The sequence below is a fragment of the Staurois parvus genome, unplaced genomic scaffold (assembly GCF_062004578.1).
Source record: "Staurois parvus isolate SC_StPar_1 unplaced genomic scaffold, SC_StPar_1.0 ptg000030l, whole genome shotgun sequence".
NCBI lineage: Eukaryota > Metazoa > Chordata > Amphibia > Anura > Ranidae > Staurois > Staurois parvus.
This window is the reverse complement of record NW_028317826.1, coordinates 3,550,001-3,567,828: the sequence shown is the minus strand read 5'-3', so window position 1 is coordinate 3,567,828 and position 17,828 is coordinate 3,550,001. Positions and strand designations below refer to the sequence as shown.

The 17,828-nt window shown below is 42.3% G+C and overlaps 1 protein-coding gene across 1 annotated transcript in view; it reads left to right on the top strand.

Moving 5' to 3' along the window:
* Positions 1–17,828, top strand: part of EXT1 (exostosin glycosyltransferase 1) — a 434,024-nt gene that overhangs the window by 401,466 nt on the left and 14,730 nt on the right. Inside the window, exon 8 of the mRNA XM_089659042.1 lies at positions 6,889–6,978. Within this exon, the coding sequence (XP_089515168.1) occupies positions 6,889–6,978 (90 nt within the window). The remainder of the gene's footprint in view (positions 1–6,888; positions 6,979–17,828) is intronic.

Here is a 17,828-nt window from a genome sequence, read left to right as displayed (position 1 = left end):
AACATTTAGACTTTAAAACCACTTTAATAAAAAAAAAGGAAACCTGTTCATATTTTTTATATTATGATTATTTCCCTTGAAAGACAGCCAAATTTCCTTTTGAAGCAGGTATGTGTTCTTAAAAACAAAACAAAAAAAAACCATTTAAGTGATAGTAAGCTTTAGGAAAAAGTCAAAAAACACCTCTCCCTGCTAGGCAGTGTTATAATGTGCTAGTATGCATTGCATACGAGCACATTATGAAAGACTTACCTTTAAACAAAGCCCTCCAGTGGCGCACTGTCACTTCTGAGGAGGCTTTCATCTTCAGCCGGTCTTCCTTCCAGGTTTCTGGGCTCGCGGCCCATATGACTGGCCAAGCCGCGATGATGTCACTCCCACTCATGCGTGGGAGACTCGGCCGCAGCATACAGCTCTGAAGGAGCGGCTCAGGTATGTTCCTTCAGAACGTATGCGCTGGTGACATCACTGGTTGCCGCTCACTAGAATATCTCCTGAATGGTCCACGTGTAGGCGATAGTAATTTTACCTACAGGTAAGCTCTATTATAAGCTTACCTGTAGGTAAAGATTAAAAAAAGATTTTACTACCAACTTCTAAGTACCTGCCTATAACTTGGTATTAGCCTCTTACAATCCCCTGCACAGCGAAGCTCTGGGGCGGGGGAAACAGCACAAGGAGGCAATCCATTTTACTACAGTATACAAAAATCAAAGTGCTGCACTAAGTGGTTAGCACTTCCGCCTGGCAGTACTAGGATCGTTGGTTCAAATCCCAACCATACCACCACCTGCCTGGAGTTTGCATGTTCTCCCTGTGCCTGCGTGGGTTTCCTCTGAGTACTGCAGTTTCCTCCCACACTCCAAAGACATGCTGGTAGGTTAATTGGATCCTGTCTAAATTGTCCCTAGTATGTGTATGTATCAATGTAGGTTAGGGACCTTAGATTGTACGCCTCTTGAGGGTTAGGGACTGATGTGAATGTACAATATATATGTAAAGCGCTGTGTAAATTGACAGCACTGTATAAGTACCTGAAATAATAATAAATAAATATATTAATAGTAGACTAATAACCATATGAAAATCAATCACATAAAGTCTATTATCGTGCAGTAACACTGCCTGAGCCTAGAGTGGCATTTATATCTTTACAGGAAGGAGAAGATTGGGTGGGATGGAGATGGTCAGGGTAGTTTCAAGGCTGCTAATAGTAATACCTAATGGGTACCCAGTGTACGATTCTCTAATAGCTCATCACTGGTGTAAATGTTCCTAGATTGTAAGCTCCAAGGAGCAGGGCCCTCCTTTCCCTCTTGTATTGAACTGTATTGTTGCTGTATTGTCTCCTGTTACATTGTAAAGCCCTGAGCAAACTGTTGGCGCTATATAAATCCTGTATAATAATAATAAATGTAGCTGGCAATGAAGTAGTTGGCACTTTTTTGTATTGAAAACAACATTACACCTATGATTTCCCATTTATTCTGCCCTGTATGTAGAATCATTGTCTCTCTATATAGTTTGTATGAGAAGCTATGAGCAAAGGTTAAGAATAAATTCGCTTATTGGGAATATTCTGGGCTCCGGGACAAATAAAGTTGGCCCTGGAGAAACAGGTCAATGTTTGAATCATCTTTCCACATCCCTAGGCCACTTTTACAGTGCCTTTCCTATGACTGCAGGCTTTTTGGCTGCTAATCAGACAAGGTGCAGCTTGCTTGACCATGTAGCTGTTGACACCCTAGCTCAGGTCTGCATGTCTTTTCCCCAGATCTGTAACTAATGAGGAGATACTCCAGTATTGATGACAAGACATTTTAGAGGCAAGTCCACTGATCAAGAATATGGAACATGTTCCATATGCTACATATTATAATCTTGCCAACATAATAACAACATACCAATAACTATTTTGCAGCCAGTTAAAGGAAGACATAATGGTTTTAGTAAATTAACCTCAGCCGCACCAGTTGGCTCTTCTTGCAGTATTTTTATTAATCAGCGAATTGACTGAATACAACCTTGTCTCCAACCAAAAACAAACCTTCTTTGGTGCGTTTCACTACCTGGCTTGCTCACAGGGATATAATTTTTTATTATAAAAAAAAGCTGTAAGAAGAGCTAAATGGAGTGTGGCTGATGTTTTTTCCTACTTTTGGTGAAGAGTAGAGATGGATTGTGGTGGTCGGCACCCAGGTTGTCCATGTGAAGGAGAGGCCAGTCTTGAGAAGGGCTATGGATCTGTGTGTGTTTCTGTTGGAGTCTGTTTTATTTGAATTTTCTTTCTGTATTTTATAGCACACGGGAAGGTTTGAGGCTTTTAATATGCTTTAAAATAAAATCCTGTCGGGTTGCTTCACCCGGGGATAATGTCAGTATTCTCATTGCACACATTCCCGGATAAGTCAGTAGCATGTGCTGCACCGATTGCTTGCTGGACAACTATTCTCGTCACTGATCAATGCATACATTGGCCAGCACACCATGGATCATCAAATGTTGCCCAAAACGTTTATTGCAGGAATATCACATTGCAAAGGATCAAGTGTAATGTTTTGAAGCTGCACAGGACCCCTTCGTCAGGGGTGAATGGCTCAGAAACGGTGCACTAGATCCTTTGTGATGTGATCTTCCTGCAATAAAAGTTTTGGATGATATTGGGTTTAACGAAGACTCCTAGACTTGATTGGCTTTTCCTTACATTTGACAACTGATCAGCTAAAAGATATAAAAATAGATCTAAACCCCATAACTAAAATAATGTGTAGGGATAAAAGTGATCCTTACTATATCCTACATCATAGTAATATATTATAATTAAATAGGATTGTTTAAATTAATTACCGTATTTGCCGGCGTATAAGACGACTGGGCGTATAAGACGACCCCCCTACTTTTCCTGCTAAAATGTAGTGTTTGGGCTATACTCGCCGTATAAGACTACCCCTCTTCCAATGCACACCAGTGGGAGGAATAGTGCCCCATCATTGGTATCAGTGGGGGAAATAGTGCCCCATCATTGGTATTAGTGGCAGGAATAGTGCCCCATCATTGGCATTAGTGGCAGGAATAGTGCCCTATCATTAGTATCAGTGGAGGAATAGTGCTCCATCATTGGTGTCAGTGGGAGGAACAGTGCCCCATCATTGGTGTCAGTGGGAGGAATAGTGCCCCATCATTGGTATCAGTGGCAGGAATAGTGCCCCATCATTGGTATCAGTGGGAGGAATAGTGCCCCATCATTGGTATCAGTGGGGGGAATAGGTGCCCCATCATTGGTATCAGTGGCAGGAATTGTGCCCCATCATTGGTATCAGTGGCAGGAATAGTGCCCCATCATTGGTGTCAGTGGGAGGAATAGTGCCCCATCATTGGTATCAGTGGGAGGAATAGTGCCCCATCATTGATGTCAGGGGGAGGAATAGTGCCCCATCATTGATGTCAGTGGGAGGAATGGTGTCCCATCATTGGTGTCAGTGAGGGGTGGAATAGTGCCCCATCATTGGTGTCAGTGGGGGGTGGAATAGTGCCCCATCGTTGGTGTCAGTGGGGGGGGGAATAGTGCCCCATCATTGGTGTCAGTGGGGGGGAGGAATAGTGCCCCATCGTTGGTGTCAGTGGGAGGAATAGTGCCCCATCATTGGTATCAGTGACACCAATGATGGGGCACTATTCCTCCCACTGAGACTTGCTGACCCTGTTATCGTATGGTGCTGCTGCAGCCAGCATATGTGGTTGCAGCAGCACCTCTACACAGAACACTTACCTGCTGCTCCGGCACTCAATTTTCGCGGGGCCGCTCGGCTCCGCCCCCTCGCCGGTGATTGGCCGCCTGTGTGCCTTTCCTGAGCTACAGTTCTGGCGGCCAATCACCGGTGAGGAGGCGGAGCCGAGCAGCCGCACGAACATCCAGTGGCCGAACTGAAGGAGACGCCGCGCTTCCTGGACCGGATCGTCGTGGGACTGGATCCAGGTAAGAGACATCAGCCCCTGCAAACCCCTGTACTTAATGCCGCAGCCCCCCTAAACATGTGTACCGGCGTATAAGACGACCCCCGACTTTTGAGAAGATTTTCAAGGGTCAAAAAGTCGTCTTATACGCCGGCAAATACGGTAATACATATATATATTAAGGTTTATTATATTAGACATGGCTATTATTGCCATTATATATCATTAACCTCCTTGGCGGTATGATTATCTCTGATTTTTTGTGCTGAAAGCGGTACCATTTTTTTGCATGGAAATATGTAGTTTTTTTATTGTAGGCTGTAATTTTTAGGAATAACTCACTGAAATCTGTACGAACAAGAGTCTAGTAAACATTCCGGGTAGGATAAAACTTGAAACACAAAATCATAAATTATAATTTAATAAATAATCATAAAAAATAATAATATAATAATAATATATTTAATTCAATAATATAATCAAACCAAAAACACTGAAATTTGAAATACAGAGGCAAATTCCCACATCGCTGAGCAATGTGAAAATCGTTTTCAGTGTCTGATGATGAATTTCCCCACGAATCATTATCACTCAATTCTGCAAGTGGTTCTGATTTACTATCGCTGTTCTCTAGCTGGTCTAAAACCGCTTTTGACCTAAAGGGACGCTTTTTGGGCACCATGGACTTTTCTAAGTTTCCAGGCAGAAAGAACAGTCAAAATGTAGGCAGGGGACAGGACAAAGCAGTAGGAACAAAATATATGTGAAATGCATTGAAACAGCAATGTTTTACTATATAATAATCATTTTTTAAAAAATGACATTTTTAAAAAATTTCAAATTTGCCACCGGTGCCCGTACGTCCCGACGTCACAGGGACCGGAACACGGAAGCCGGATGCCGGCATCGGCCGGAGGAGATGGCCGAGGACGCTGCAGGGGACACATCGCGGGAGCGAAGGACAAGGAAAGTGCTGCAGGGACTCCCTGAGCAACGCTGCAGGGTAAGCCCGAGTGTAGCTCGGTACTGAAATTTTACCCCGAGCTACACTCGGGAATACCGCCAAGGAGGTTAAGTGAATGTATTCTGCTGCATTAGCAGTTAAAATGGCTTCTGGAGTTAAAGTGGCTTCTGCTGCTACCAAAGGTTTATATAAAGATTTTTTATGTAAGTTTATATAAGTTGTCAAAATCTGCAGAGTAATGATGAATGTTTGATAAAATATCCCGAAGTGTAAAAGGCAAATATTCTGGAGTGTAACTGATAAGCATAAAGGTGGGCAACAAGCCATAAAAAACCCTATAAAAGCAAGGACTGTCACATATCTAATCAGAGCAACTGATGGGCAGGGCATGGGTGCTCTCATACAATTGTATTATCGCTAATAAACATATAATTCGGAGGTTTCCTCTGCAAGGTTGTTTATTTCAGGTGTAAAGCCCTTAAATCCCTAATCAATAACATAAAGAATAAGCTGTTGCACATTAATGTTTTTTCAAAAGTTTAATCTTTTTTAATCTGCACCTTTTACTGACATGAAGGTCCTTATTCGGGCACTTCCTGTTTATGGGTGGCAACTGTCTCCTTTGTACTCCTACATTCTCACCCTGTCAGGTGCACCACTGATGAAGATAAGGGGGTGCTATGTAAACACAAATTTCACAGGCATAGGCCAAGATTAGGAAGCCGTTTTAGGGTTGTGAAGTTCTGCAGACACTGGAGAAAGTGCATATAGACAAGAAGTGTCTGAAAGAGGCTGTAGAAGGACAGCAGCACTGATATCCAAAAAAAGTAAACAAAACATGACAGTTGTTTATAAAATACGATACTTTCTGAAAATAAATCTTTATTAGGATTTGAATTTACTTTACTACTGTCCTCACCGCAAATACAGTACAGTAGCTGAGTAGTGTAGTTAAAGTTATAAGTCAAGATGATGCCCTATCACAGTTACATAGTCTGGCTGAAAAAAGACAAAAGCTTATTTTGTTTAACCATAAAAAAAAAAAAAGTTATAATGCTATACCCACAGTTGATCCAGAGGAAGGCAATAAAAACCCAGCAAAGCATGATCCTATTTGCTCCTGCAGGGGAAAAAAATCCTTCCTGATCCCCCGAGAGGCAATCGGATATTCCCTGGATCAACTTTATCTATAAATGTTAGTATCCAGTTATATTCTGTGTATTCAGGAAACAATCCAGGCCTTTTTTAAAGCAATCTACTGAGCTGGCCAGAACCAACTCTTGAGGGAGTCTATTCCATATTTTCACAGCTCTTACTGTGAAGAAACCTTTCCATATTTGGAAATGAAATCTCTTTTCCTCCAGACGTAAAGAGTGCCCCCTTGTCCTCTGTGATGACCTCAGGGTGAATAGCTCTACACTGAGTTCACTATATGAACCACTGATGTATTTATACATGTTGATCATATCCCCCCTTAATCTCCTCTTCTCAAGAGAGAATAAGTTTAGTTCCTCTAATCTTTCCTCATAGCTGAGCTCCTCCATGCCTCGTATCAGTTTAGTTGCCCTTCTCTGCACTTTCTCCAGTTCCCCAATGTTCTTTTTGTGAGTTGGTGCCCAAAACTGAACTGCATATTCCAGATGAGGTGTTACTAATGATTTGTACCGGGGAAATATGATATCTCTCTCTCTGGAGTCTATACCTCTTTTAATACAGTCTGTGAACACATTTTAATATGCAGTCAAACATGGTAGCAAAAGTGATGACTACTACAGAAATCAACTGTCTTGAGGATGTCTTTAATTAACAGCCCTAAGACACGTCCTCATGTCTATCTTGAGAAACATTGGTACAGTCCATGGATATGTGAAAATAAATCCGACCTGGAAGCACAGAGGTTAAGCCATATCTATAATGTTTCTGGAGACTTTTCTTAAATGAGCCAATTTCTTCTCCTTTTATCTCGGCAGGTCATGAGCAGCCGTTTTCTGCCGTACGATAACATAGTGACTGACGCCGTTCTCAGCCTTGACGAAGACACAGTACTTTCCACGACAGAGGTATGTAAGATTATATCTGCCTGCATCCAGAACAAAATGTACCTTACCTCCGCTGTGTACACATTATGAGTGTTTACGCTTTTAATGGACAGCTCCAGCCAAACAGCTGGAACGTGTAGCCAGGAATTTTGTTCAGAAAGAACACCAAATGGATACAGTGAATGGAGGAGATGGGTACATTTAATGGCTGACAAAAGGATCCTGTAACCTGCAGCCTGTGACCAGCAAAGAGTTTCAAAGGGTCTGATGCCAGGAACATTGTAGCAGAATTCAGTCCCGTATCTTATATATGCCTGTCCACAAACTTTATTAAAAACTCATTAAATATACAGTGAGGAACAGAAGTATTTGAACACCCTGCGATATTGCAAGTTCTCCCACTTAGAAATCATGGAGGGGTCTGAAATTCACATTGTAGGTGCATTCCCACTCTGAAAAACAGAATTTTAAAAAAAATTCAGGAAATCACATTGTATGATTTTTAAATAATTTATTTGTCTTGCACTGCTGAACATAAGTATTTGAACACCTAAGAAACCACAAGAATTCTGGCTCTCAAACACCTGTTACTGTGCCTTTAAAAAGTCCACCTCTACTCCACTCAATCTAACTTAGTAGCACCTGTCTGAGCTCTTTAAAGACACCTGTCCACCCCACAGTCAGTCAGACGCCAACTACTACCATGGGCAAGACTAAAGAGCTGTCAAAAGACACCAGAGACAAAATTGTGGACCTCCACAAGGCTGGAAAGGGCTACGGGGCAATTGCCAAGCAGCTTGGTGGAAATAGATCAACTGTTGGAGCAATTGTTAGAAAATGGAAGAGGCTAAAGACAACTGTCAGTCTCCCTCGACTGGGGCTCCATGCAAGATCTCAACTCGTGGGGTATCACTGATGATAAGAAAGGTGAGGAATCAGCCCAGAACTACAAGTGAGGAGCTGGTCAATGACAAGAGAGCTGGACCACAGTTTCAAAGGTCACTGTCGGTAGAACACTACGCCGTCATGGTTTCAAATCATGCATTGCACGGAAGGTTCCCCTGCTCAAGTCATCACATGTCCAGGCCCGTCTGAAGTTTGCCAATGACCATCTGGATGATCCAGAGGAGGCATGGGAGAAAGTCATGCGGTCAGATGAGACCAAAGTAGAACTTTTTGGTCTAAACTTCACTCGTCGTGTTTGGAGTAAAAAGGATGGGTTGAATCCCAAGAACACCATCCCTACTGTGAAGCATGGGGGTGGTAACATCATGCTTTGGGGGTGCTTTTCTGCGAAGGGGACAGGACCACTGCACTGTATTAAGGAGAGGATGAATGGGTCCATTTATTGTGAGATTTTGAGCAACAACCTCCTTCCCTCAGTCAGAGCATTGAAGATGGGTCGTGGCTGGGTCTTCCAACATGACAACAACCCGAAGCACACAGCCAGGATAACCAAGGAGTGGCTCCGTAAGAAGCATATCAAGGTTCTGGAGTGGCCTAGCCAGTCTCCAGACCTAAATCCAATAGAACATCTTTGAAGGGAGCTGAAACTCTGTGTTGCTCAGCGACAGCCCCGAAACCTGACAGATCTAGAGGAGATCTGTGTGGAGAAGTGGACCAAAATCCCTGTTGCAGTGTGTGCAAACCTGGTCAAGAACTACAGGAAACGTTTGACCTCTGTAATTGCAAACAAAGGCTTCTGTACCAAATATTAACACTGATTTTCTCAGGTGTTCAAATACTTATGTTCAGCAGTGCAAGACAAATAAATTTTTTAAAAATCATACAAAGTGATTTCCTGAATTTTTTTTAATTCTGTCTCTCAGAGTGGGAATGCACCTACAATGTGAATTTCAGACCCCTCCATGATTTCTAAATGGGAGAACTTGCAAAATCGCAGAGTGTTCAAATACTTCTGTTCCTCACTGTACAAGAAATTGATTATGGAGGGCAGTCCATTCTAAAAATGATTTTGTGTATATTTGTAATCATCTACATTGAGAATAAAAGTGAAGGCACCTGAACTCCCAACGCCAGCTTCATTAAGAAAAAAAAAAAAAAACGTTTCATTACTCTGCAGGGGTTTCAATTAAAGAACAAAATGCTTTGACTGCAATACTTGCCGTATCTCTGGCGCTGTCCTTCATAGTTTCACTGTCCTATGATCTAACGCTCGTCCTTTCCAGGTAGAATGGTGACCAGACTCATTCTTCCAATTTCTCTGAGCTCATGGCATCAAGGGCCCTCCTCTGGGTACACCTCATCAATGCAATCAGAGCTCACAGGAAAATTCTGTAGGGAGCCGTACCATGTCAATAAGAGGATATGTGACATCCCACAGCAAAACTTAAAGGAGAAGTACATCCAAAGCTCTTTTGGCTGTACTTCTGCTGTGGATCACAGGATGGCAGTTCGCGCTGCATTCCTGTGACCCATTTTCAGCTGACAGTGGACTGAAGTCCGCTGTCAGCTGACGTCACTCAGCTGGTCCAGGACTGGGAAAGATCTCGACTGCAAAGTCGGGATCCACACCAGAGTCTGGAGCGGCAACTGGCTCGGCCTCTCAGCGATCTGTTTCAGCGAGTGCAGGGGGGGGGGAAGCAGAGCAGAGAGAGCGGTGATTGACTGTCCTGCTCTCTGCTCAGAGTGCCTTTGAGGAATCAGTGATTATGTGATCGCTGAGTTCTCACCCTTAGGCCCCCTTGTACACGGGACACTTCTGAACGATGGAAACTGACTGCTGGAAAACGTAGGTTAAAAAACATCTGTTTAGCTGCATTTGCATAACGCGTTTATGTGCGTTTGCGTTTACAATAGTTTTTTAAAGATAAGCACAGGAGAACCTCCCAAATGCCCAGAATGCACTGAAAAGTGGTAAATTATTAACTATTTCAGACTGTTTCAGAGAAATACAGAGAGTAGAAGCAGATAGAGCAGTATGTGTTGAGATTAACTTAGGTGTGAGTTGCTCATTAACACGTCTTTTGTTTCAAAGGGTGGGAGAGATCTGCGCTGTGCATTGGTCATTACAATGTATGACAAGCTTGGTAGGAACATCCTGTGTTCAGTGTTTTGTTTATCCGAGTACCTTGAAAATGCTTTGCATGCATTTTTCATGATGAAAAAAGGCCCTGGATAGCATTGGGAACTGGAAAAGTAAAAAAAAATTTCAAACGCGATTTGCCACGTTTGAAACGCTGATAAGATCAACTGCTGAACGCAAGTTTTCTGCATTAAAAAAAGACGACTGTAAGCTCAAATGCCTGTAAATGAAGATGTGTACATGGACACATAAGAAAACATTAGGGTGAGTTCAGGGGCTGCTGAAAAAAACGCTGAACAGCTCCTCAACATAAGTTTATTAGCTACGGTGTACATGAGCCCTTAGATCCAGCGGGGGATAGATGCAGCATCAGACCAATGATGTATCCACCTAGGTAAGAGTGATTGGGCGTAAAAAAAAAAAAAAAAAAATCCCACACTTCTCTTATAAGACCCTGCTGAATAAGGTATGTTGGTACTGCACAGAAAAGTTGGTCTTGAAGTGTTTTGGACTTTTCCTCTCTAATTCTGTCTCTAGTGCAGTGTTTCTCAACTCCAGTCCTCATGGACCCCCAACAGGTCATGTTTTCAGGATTTCCCTCAGATGAAACAGCTGTGGTAATTACTAAGGCAGTGAAACTGATCAAATCACCTGTGCAAAATAATGGAAATCCTGAAAACATGACCTGTTGGGGGTCCATGAGGACTGGAGTTGAGAAACACTGCTCTAGTGTAATCATCATATAGCTTCTAGTGCTTTAGCCTTTACACAGTCCTGTTCTTGGAACCTTTGCTTTCATAGCAACTTCAGGCTATTCATACAAAGTCAACCCTTAGTTTCTGCTGAACCTTAGAGACTCCAACAATAGGGTTTCCCAGCAGTCATTTGTACCTCCTTCCCTCCCACAAGTACTTTGGCAGGAGGACTGGCCAAATAAGTGTTTTATATTCTGGAGAATGAACAGGGGAGTATGACAGCATAATTTGGCTTTGTTACATCCATGGCTTTTGAGAGCACAGGGAGTTTCATAGAGGAACTCTTATCAAAGAGAGTCTCTCAAATGTAAAACCCATCAACATATGACTGAACCTCACCAGAAGGAACACATAAGAGAAATGTCACTTACAGCTTTTAGATTTAACCCAAGTATACACTGCTTGAAGGAATTATTATGTATGCTGACAGGTCCTATGCATGTGATACCGTCTATCTGCATTTGGCTGCAGAGGTTTATCACTGTCAGTGAGATTTTTGTGGAAAGAATTGTCCTCTAAGCTTTGTCTTGACTTCTTTTGTAGCCTGGACTCAATTCTTACAATCACTCAGAAACAATACGGTTATGTGTTGCTCATATCCTCTGACAATTTACAAGTGTATGCAATGAAAGTGGAACCACCAGGCACGTTTTTCAGCCCTTGCAGAAAGCTTCTTCCAAGATAATTAAAGTCACATTGACTGAGCAGTTCTGATTTTCTGCTTGTTTATTTTCCCAGATTCTAATATGAGCTGAAGGACAAAATCATGACATCCATTGAAGTGTGAGCATTGCCGAGCAGTGTTCTCTTCGGCCCTTTACAGGATTTTTTTTATTATGAAAAAGCAGCTTCAGGCATCCAGGATCAGTGAACTGTTAGTGCTGTGCAAGAAACAACATTGCCACCGCGCTAATGTCACTCAGTCCGCTAAGTTTATTTTTAAAGTTAAGCAGCAGTCAACAGGTTATATGTCTACAGTACCGCATCACAGAATGGGGTGAGCTAAAGGAAGAATCATTTTCCAGTAGCAACCAGCCAGCCATCAACTGTCTTTTCTGCAGTCTGGCTTTGAAAATGAAACAAGAATTCAGCCTTGATGCTATGGACTTCAAAAGCACCATTATGTATAAATAGTACAATGTCTAGCAGACTGAATATTATGTTAACAACCTTTACTTTCCTGTTATAGCAGTGGCACAGTCCCTGGAATTCATAAAGTGCCATAGACATTTACAAAAAGTGCCAGTGCCTGCAACAAATTTGGATACAGGTACCTAAATTTAGTGCATGATGGATGGTGGCATAAAGACCGTTCAGGCCTGGGCTGCCACACATCATTCTTGGTTGCTGTGACACGGTTGCCTGCACAGCGGTATTGGTTGCTAAGATCAGCTGACAGCATCTTAGCAACCAATGCTTTATCCCTGTACCTATTCAACTTCCAGCCAGGATATTTCTATCTTTGAACAAATATGGCTGTTGCCGTATTTGGGTAGTGACGTCAGCTAGCATCCTCACCCCGTTTGCTAACATTCAGCTGGGAAGCATCCTTGACATTCTAGCAACCCATGAACCATGAGTGGGAAGCTGTCATAACCATTTCCCAGCACATCCATGCCCCACTCTGAGCCCCGGTGTCTCTCTGTATGCCAACTCCAAATTGATCTCAATTACCACCAGTTTCCTAATCTGCAAATTGGCACTAATCAGTTTTGAATTTGTTGAAGCCATATGGCACAATCTATCATACACCTTGGAATATCTAATCTTTTGCAGGACTTTCATGAATTAGACACAGACTGTTTCAGGCACTGTTTAAATCTTGCGATTTGGGGGCAGGTAGAATCGCTGCAATTTTGCCTGTGATCCCAAATTCCACGGCAGTCACAGCACAATGCGCTGCATGCGTTTGGGTACCATTATCCTTCAATGGCACAACAAATGCAGTGTGGTACTGCCACGCGAGTGGATCATGTGGCAAACTGCACCTTCAAAAATCGAGTAACGCTTGCCACCCAAAAAGGAGCAGGAACTTCTTTTCGAGTGAAAAACGCGCATACACTTGAATGGGTTGCCCTGTGCGACACGCAGAATCGCCTGAAAATCACAATATCAAAATAATGTGAATGGGGCCTTAGAGGGACCCTACTGACAGGTTTTGCAAATGCTTTATTGAATTGCCCCAAGTATGCCCAGTTAGGACTACACATTTCAGTAGGAACTGACCACATGTTTTAGTGCACATGATAACCTTAGTCCTTGACAGGCAAACCTCCATGTCATTCTCAATGCTACAAATCTGCATGCTTGTGATGAGGGTTGTGACCATTATACATCTGTTTCTGCATGGAGTACAGGAGATTTGATCAGGATCTGCATTTTCACTAAGAATAATGGTTATATCAATCCTTTTTGCAAACACAGGGCAATTAAAAGTAACATATATCAATACAGGACTGTAGTGTACAGGAAACATGGGACATATGTTAATTTGACAAGCACTGTTATCAAACCGATAAAACAAAATGCTCCTGATGGTAAATTAAATGTGCCAAAAAGGAGCAAATAAGAGAAGTACATCATTAGGGTTTACATACACTGTGTCCAAACTTCTGATTGTACCTAGCATAAAATAATGGAGCCCTATAATTAGCAGGAATTTGAACCTAAATAGGGATCTGTTTTATGGTATTGTTATCATAAAACAGGCTATGATGGGAGATGCCACAATGAATAATTGTTATCCTCTAGATCAGGGGTCTCCAAACTTTCTAAGCAAAGGGCCAGTTTACTGTCCTTTAGGCTTTAGGGGGGCCAGACTGTTGACAGTGGGAGTAGAAGATGCCCCAGCATCAGTGGGTATAAATAATACCCCATTGTTTTAATCAGAGGAATAAGGCCCCATGGTTGATGTCAGTGGGAAGAATAGCACCATCAATGGTGTCCGTGGGAGGAACGGTGTCCCATCATCGGTGTCTGTCAGTGAAATAGTGCCCCAAGAGCCAGAAAAAGGCTAGCAAAGGGCCACAGTTTGGAGACCACTGCTCTAGATCATTGCTCTTATGAGTTTCGGATATAATTCTCTATGGTTCCTGCCAGCCAGATTGCAAAGCAAGACTGCAAGAGGCATGTAAAAATCCCTTTAAATTAGATTCCCCTCCTCCCCCCACCTTTTCTCTTTTTTTTTTCCAATAATCGATTTGCACTTACGGAAAATCCTGAAGATCAAATCAGACAAACATGATTTGCCTTTTCCCCTCTAAGCTCTTTAGGATCTTCCTTTCTAAATCCTGCCTAATGGATTTTTATTTTAGCATTTTATCAGAAATATTGTCACCTTCTGCTGGTGACAGGGCATTTTTTTTCAGCCGCTAATTGGGCTCTTGATTTGCATATAGCACTTTCTTATAATGTCACCAGAAGCCGGAGAGAGACGGCGAGAGGGGGAGAAAGGAGCTCGTTGCGTGCTATCGGCTCATCACGTCGTTCCCTGCAAGCCTGTCCTCTGAAGCATTTATTTCACTAATTAATGTTTTGTGAGCTCTATCTTCCATCTCGGGTGCAAAGATTGGATTATCCAGAACCAACACAAAAGTCGAGCATTTCCCAAGGAACCAAAGATGTTTGCAAATGCCTAGGATGAGATGGAATGATTACACTAAGGAAAAGAAAAGAATGCAGCAACGCTGTCCTGTAGGCCAGACAAGATTTGCATTGTGTTAATTATGGGGATAGCATAAGACTGGAAGGATTCAGAATACTGAAGATTCTGGGGACGGGATCTCATTTTAATGAATTGGCCCATTACCAGGATGAAAATATAACAGTGAGACAGGGCAACTAAATTAACTCCCACACCTTCATTATAATAAGCCACCAAGTAGGCACAAGTTGTGTCTGCTTTTATTATTTCTTTTCTATTTTCAGTTTAGCTTTACCATATTGTCGTACAGTAATAGCTCTATAGCAACAATATATGAAAGGCCTAATAAACCCTTATTAAAAGTTGGGGGAACTGTAATCATCTTGGTATGCGTGTGAAAGGAATTAGCCTGTTGAAACGGAACTGTACTCCAGGTGTTAACATAAAACTGGGATGGATAACCTGAAAAAGTAATAGAAGGACTGAAATGCTAACCTTTTCTAGAGTAAATGCTGCTATGGGTTCCTGACAGTGCTTGCAGTATGTCTAAAGACTTGAGCATGCAGTCACTTGAGCTCTGCTTAAAGTGGATTTTTAGCGCGACTAAAAGGCATGGCATACTTGCTCATTATGGCAGACCTACCTCTAGGTTTGCCTTTTTTCAGGTCTCAGAGCGTTATGATTGCTAGCTGATATCTACCAGCCATCGTCTTCTCTCTTTTCAGCAATTGGGCGGCCATTGATGATGTAAATTTTTCACATGCTTGCTGGAATTACACCTTTTTTTCTATTACAGCAGATAAATATAAAATCTGTTGCAAGGAGCACTACCTCCTAGCTCCATTCTTTTTTTGGTTCCACTTTAAGGGGAGGATTGGTTGCCTAAACTCTGAACTTCAGCTCTCTGGAGCAGGGGTGTCAAACTCAATTTGATCACGAGCCATATTAGCATTGTTTGCCCTCAAAGGGACACTTGTACCTGTAAGACTAGATGTCCAGAGCATCCCATTCTCACTTACATCATGTTGCCACCCCTGTTACCTTGTGCTGCTGGGGCGGAGCTGGAAAGAGTCTGGTGGAGCACCAGAGAAGGGCTGAAGTGAGCTGCTGGAGTCTGCTGTATGCTGAGACCAAGGAAGGCAGAGACGAGGGAGTATGCTGCAGCTGCACAGAGAGATGCAGGATCTGTAGGAGGAGTTCTGTCCTCCTCTCTTCTGTCAACCGCTGAGATGGGGGTGGGTGGGCAGAGACAAGCCTGTTTACGGCTGCACAGAAAAGTGCATGAACTTTCAGAGGAGTTCTATCCTCTTCTCTGACTTCTGAGACAAAGTGAGGGCGGTGACAAGGGGGGTGCGGCAGCTGCATGGGAGGTACGAGGACCACATAAAATGGTTTGGTGTGCCATATTCGGCCTACAGGCTTTGTGTTTGACACGTGCTCTAGAGGGAGCATTGGCAACTGTATTTTAAACAGCAAACAGGTAAAAATGTAAGTCACGTCAAATTTTACTTGAAGATGAATGTTACAGTGAAAAAAATAAGTGTATTTAATAAAAATACAGTTGTCTATAAAAACTGTCAGCAAAGGACCATTAGACCCATGTAGATGGATGCCATCTGGATGTCCAGACACCAGTTAATTAAAAATGCATATGAACATTCTTCAGTAGAAGAACTAGATTTATTGACTTTTCTGACCACAATTTTGTCGGTCACAAAATTACAACTATGTCTTCCAAACTAGAACATATGTGTTTTTTGGTTCAGATTTATTTAAAAAGTACAAGATAGCGACTTTATCTTCTTATTTACAAGTCTATTCCCTGAAGTTGTGCCTGGCCATTAGTGCTGGAATTTTCATGTAACTTTGACAAGTCCAGTGAAGTCATTCTTCTGACAAGCTTCTTTTGCAGTTTTATTTTCGTCATCTCAGCAGTAGCTGTTGTGGCATTAATGGAATGCTAATCCAAAATGGATGTAGCGGGCCCATCAGAAGGCAGTGTACCATATTAAACATCTCACTTTGGTGTCCTTGTGTTAGCGCTGTGAATGCTTGGCTTCATCCCTTTGTCATTTGATATTTGCATAGTTCTTGACTGCATGTCCCTCCAAAACAATATATAGACATCCATTACGTGGGTTGTATTTGCTACACGGTAGTCTCCAAAATGTCTGTTTATCTTCTATTGGCTAAAGATGGAGTTAAAATTGTCTGCTGTCAAAACACTTGCCAAGAGCATCATCAAAGTCTAAGAGAAAAGGACCCTTGTCAACTTGAGGCAGCCAATCAGATACTTATCTACATTCTCTCCATGCTTTGTGGCAGCATAAGAAGGGACCATAGCTCTAATGGGAAAACAGATATTTTTGTCACATTTTTACGTTACACCAATAACGCTGCTGCCTCAACAAAACTAAACTCAAGGCAAGTGGGGTATGCAGGACAATTCCAGCCTATGGTGTCACTGCACTTAAAGTGCCAACTGCTGGCTGCATTTCCCAACATTTGTCTGCATTTGAAGATGTACCACCTAGTAAGATAAACATGGTTATTACATTTCCCTCTTCAGTATGGCAGTATGATGCATGTGAACATTCACGTCTATGAGGTGGACCCAATGAACTTCTACCTATTAACGTTTTCCTCGGCAGAGGATAAATAAAGATGCAAAATGAAAGTAGGGAAATAGCCAGCAATAGGAGCTCACCTTGCAGGTCATAGAACTAAAACCATGATGGCGATATCCAGTTAGGACACAGACTTCTCAAAGTTGGCAGCCAAAGCACACCAAACCAAATATCAGACCCTCCAACTTTGTCATATTGGCCAGTATGCTAATGTGTTTTGTTTTGGGGGGGTTTTTTTTAACATTTTTGGCTATTTGATTGCATTGGGTGTACAAAACGTACACCCAATGCAATCAAATAGCCAAAAATGTTAAAAAAAAAAACCTGCCTTTAACATCTGAAAAGCAGTGGCAAGGATCCTGCTATTTCTCTCCAGCTTTGAATTTTGCTCAGATTTCTATTGCTTTGTGCCAATCACTACAGTTGTGAAGGTAAGCCAGTGCTGCATCTAGGATGTTGAGTTGGTGCTGGATCTAGGATGTTGGGTTTAGTGATCACGCAGTAAAGATCTCCATCTCACAAGTTCACAAGTTATTCATCTTGTATTGCTGTGTACATTGGTTTAGTGGCCAGCCCTAACTCTGCCTTAGCAGACCACTTCCCCAAAATGCCAGTCACTGACCAGATAAGTAGGCTCCTCAGGACTTCTGACTTCATTTGTTGCTTGCCTGCATTGGGCCAGTGACAGTCCTTAACCTAGAGGACTAGCTGGTCAGTTTCAGGAATGGGTTAGCTATGTAATGCTGTAAATTTCAGATGTACCAAAACCAAATTTAATCTCCATCTGATTTCTTTTTTTT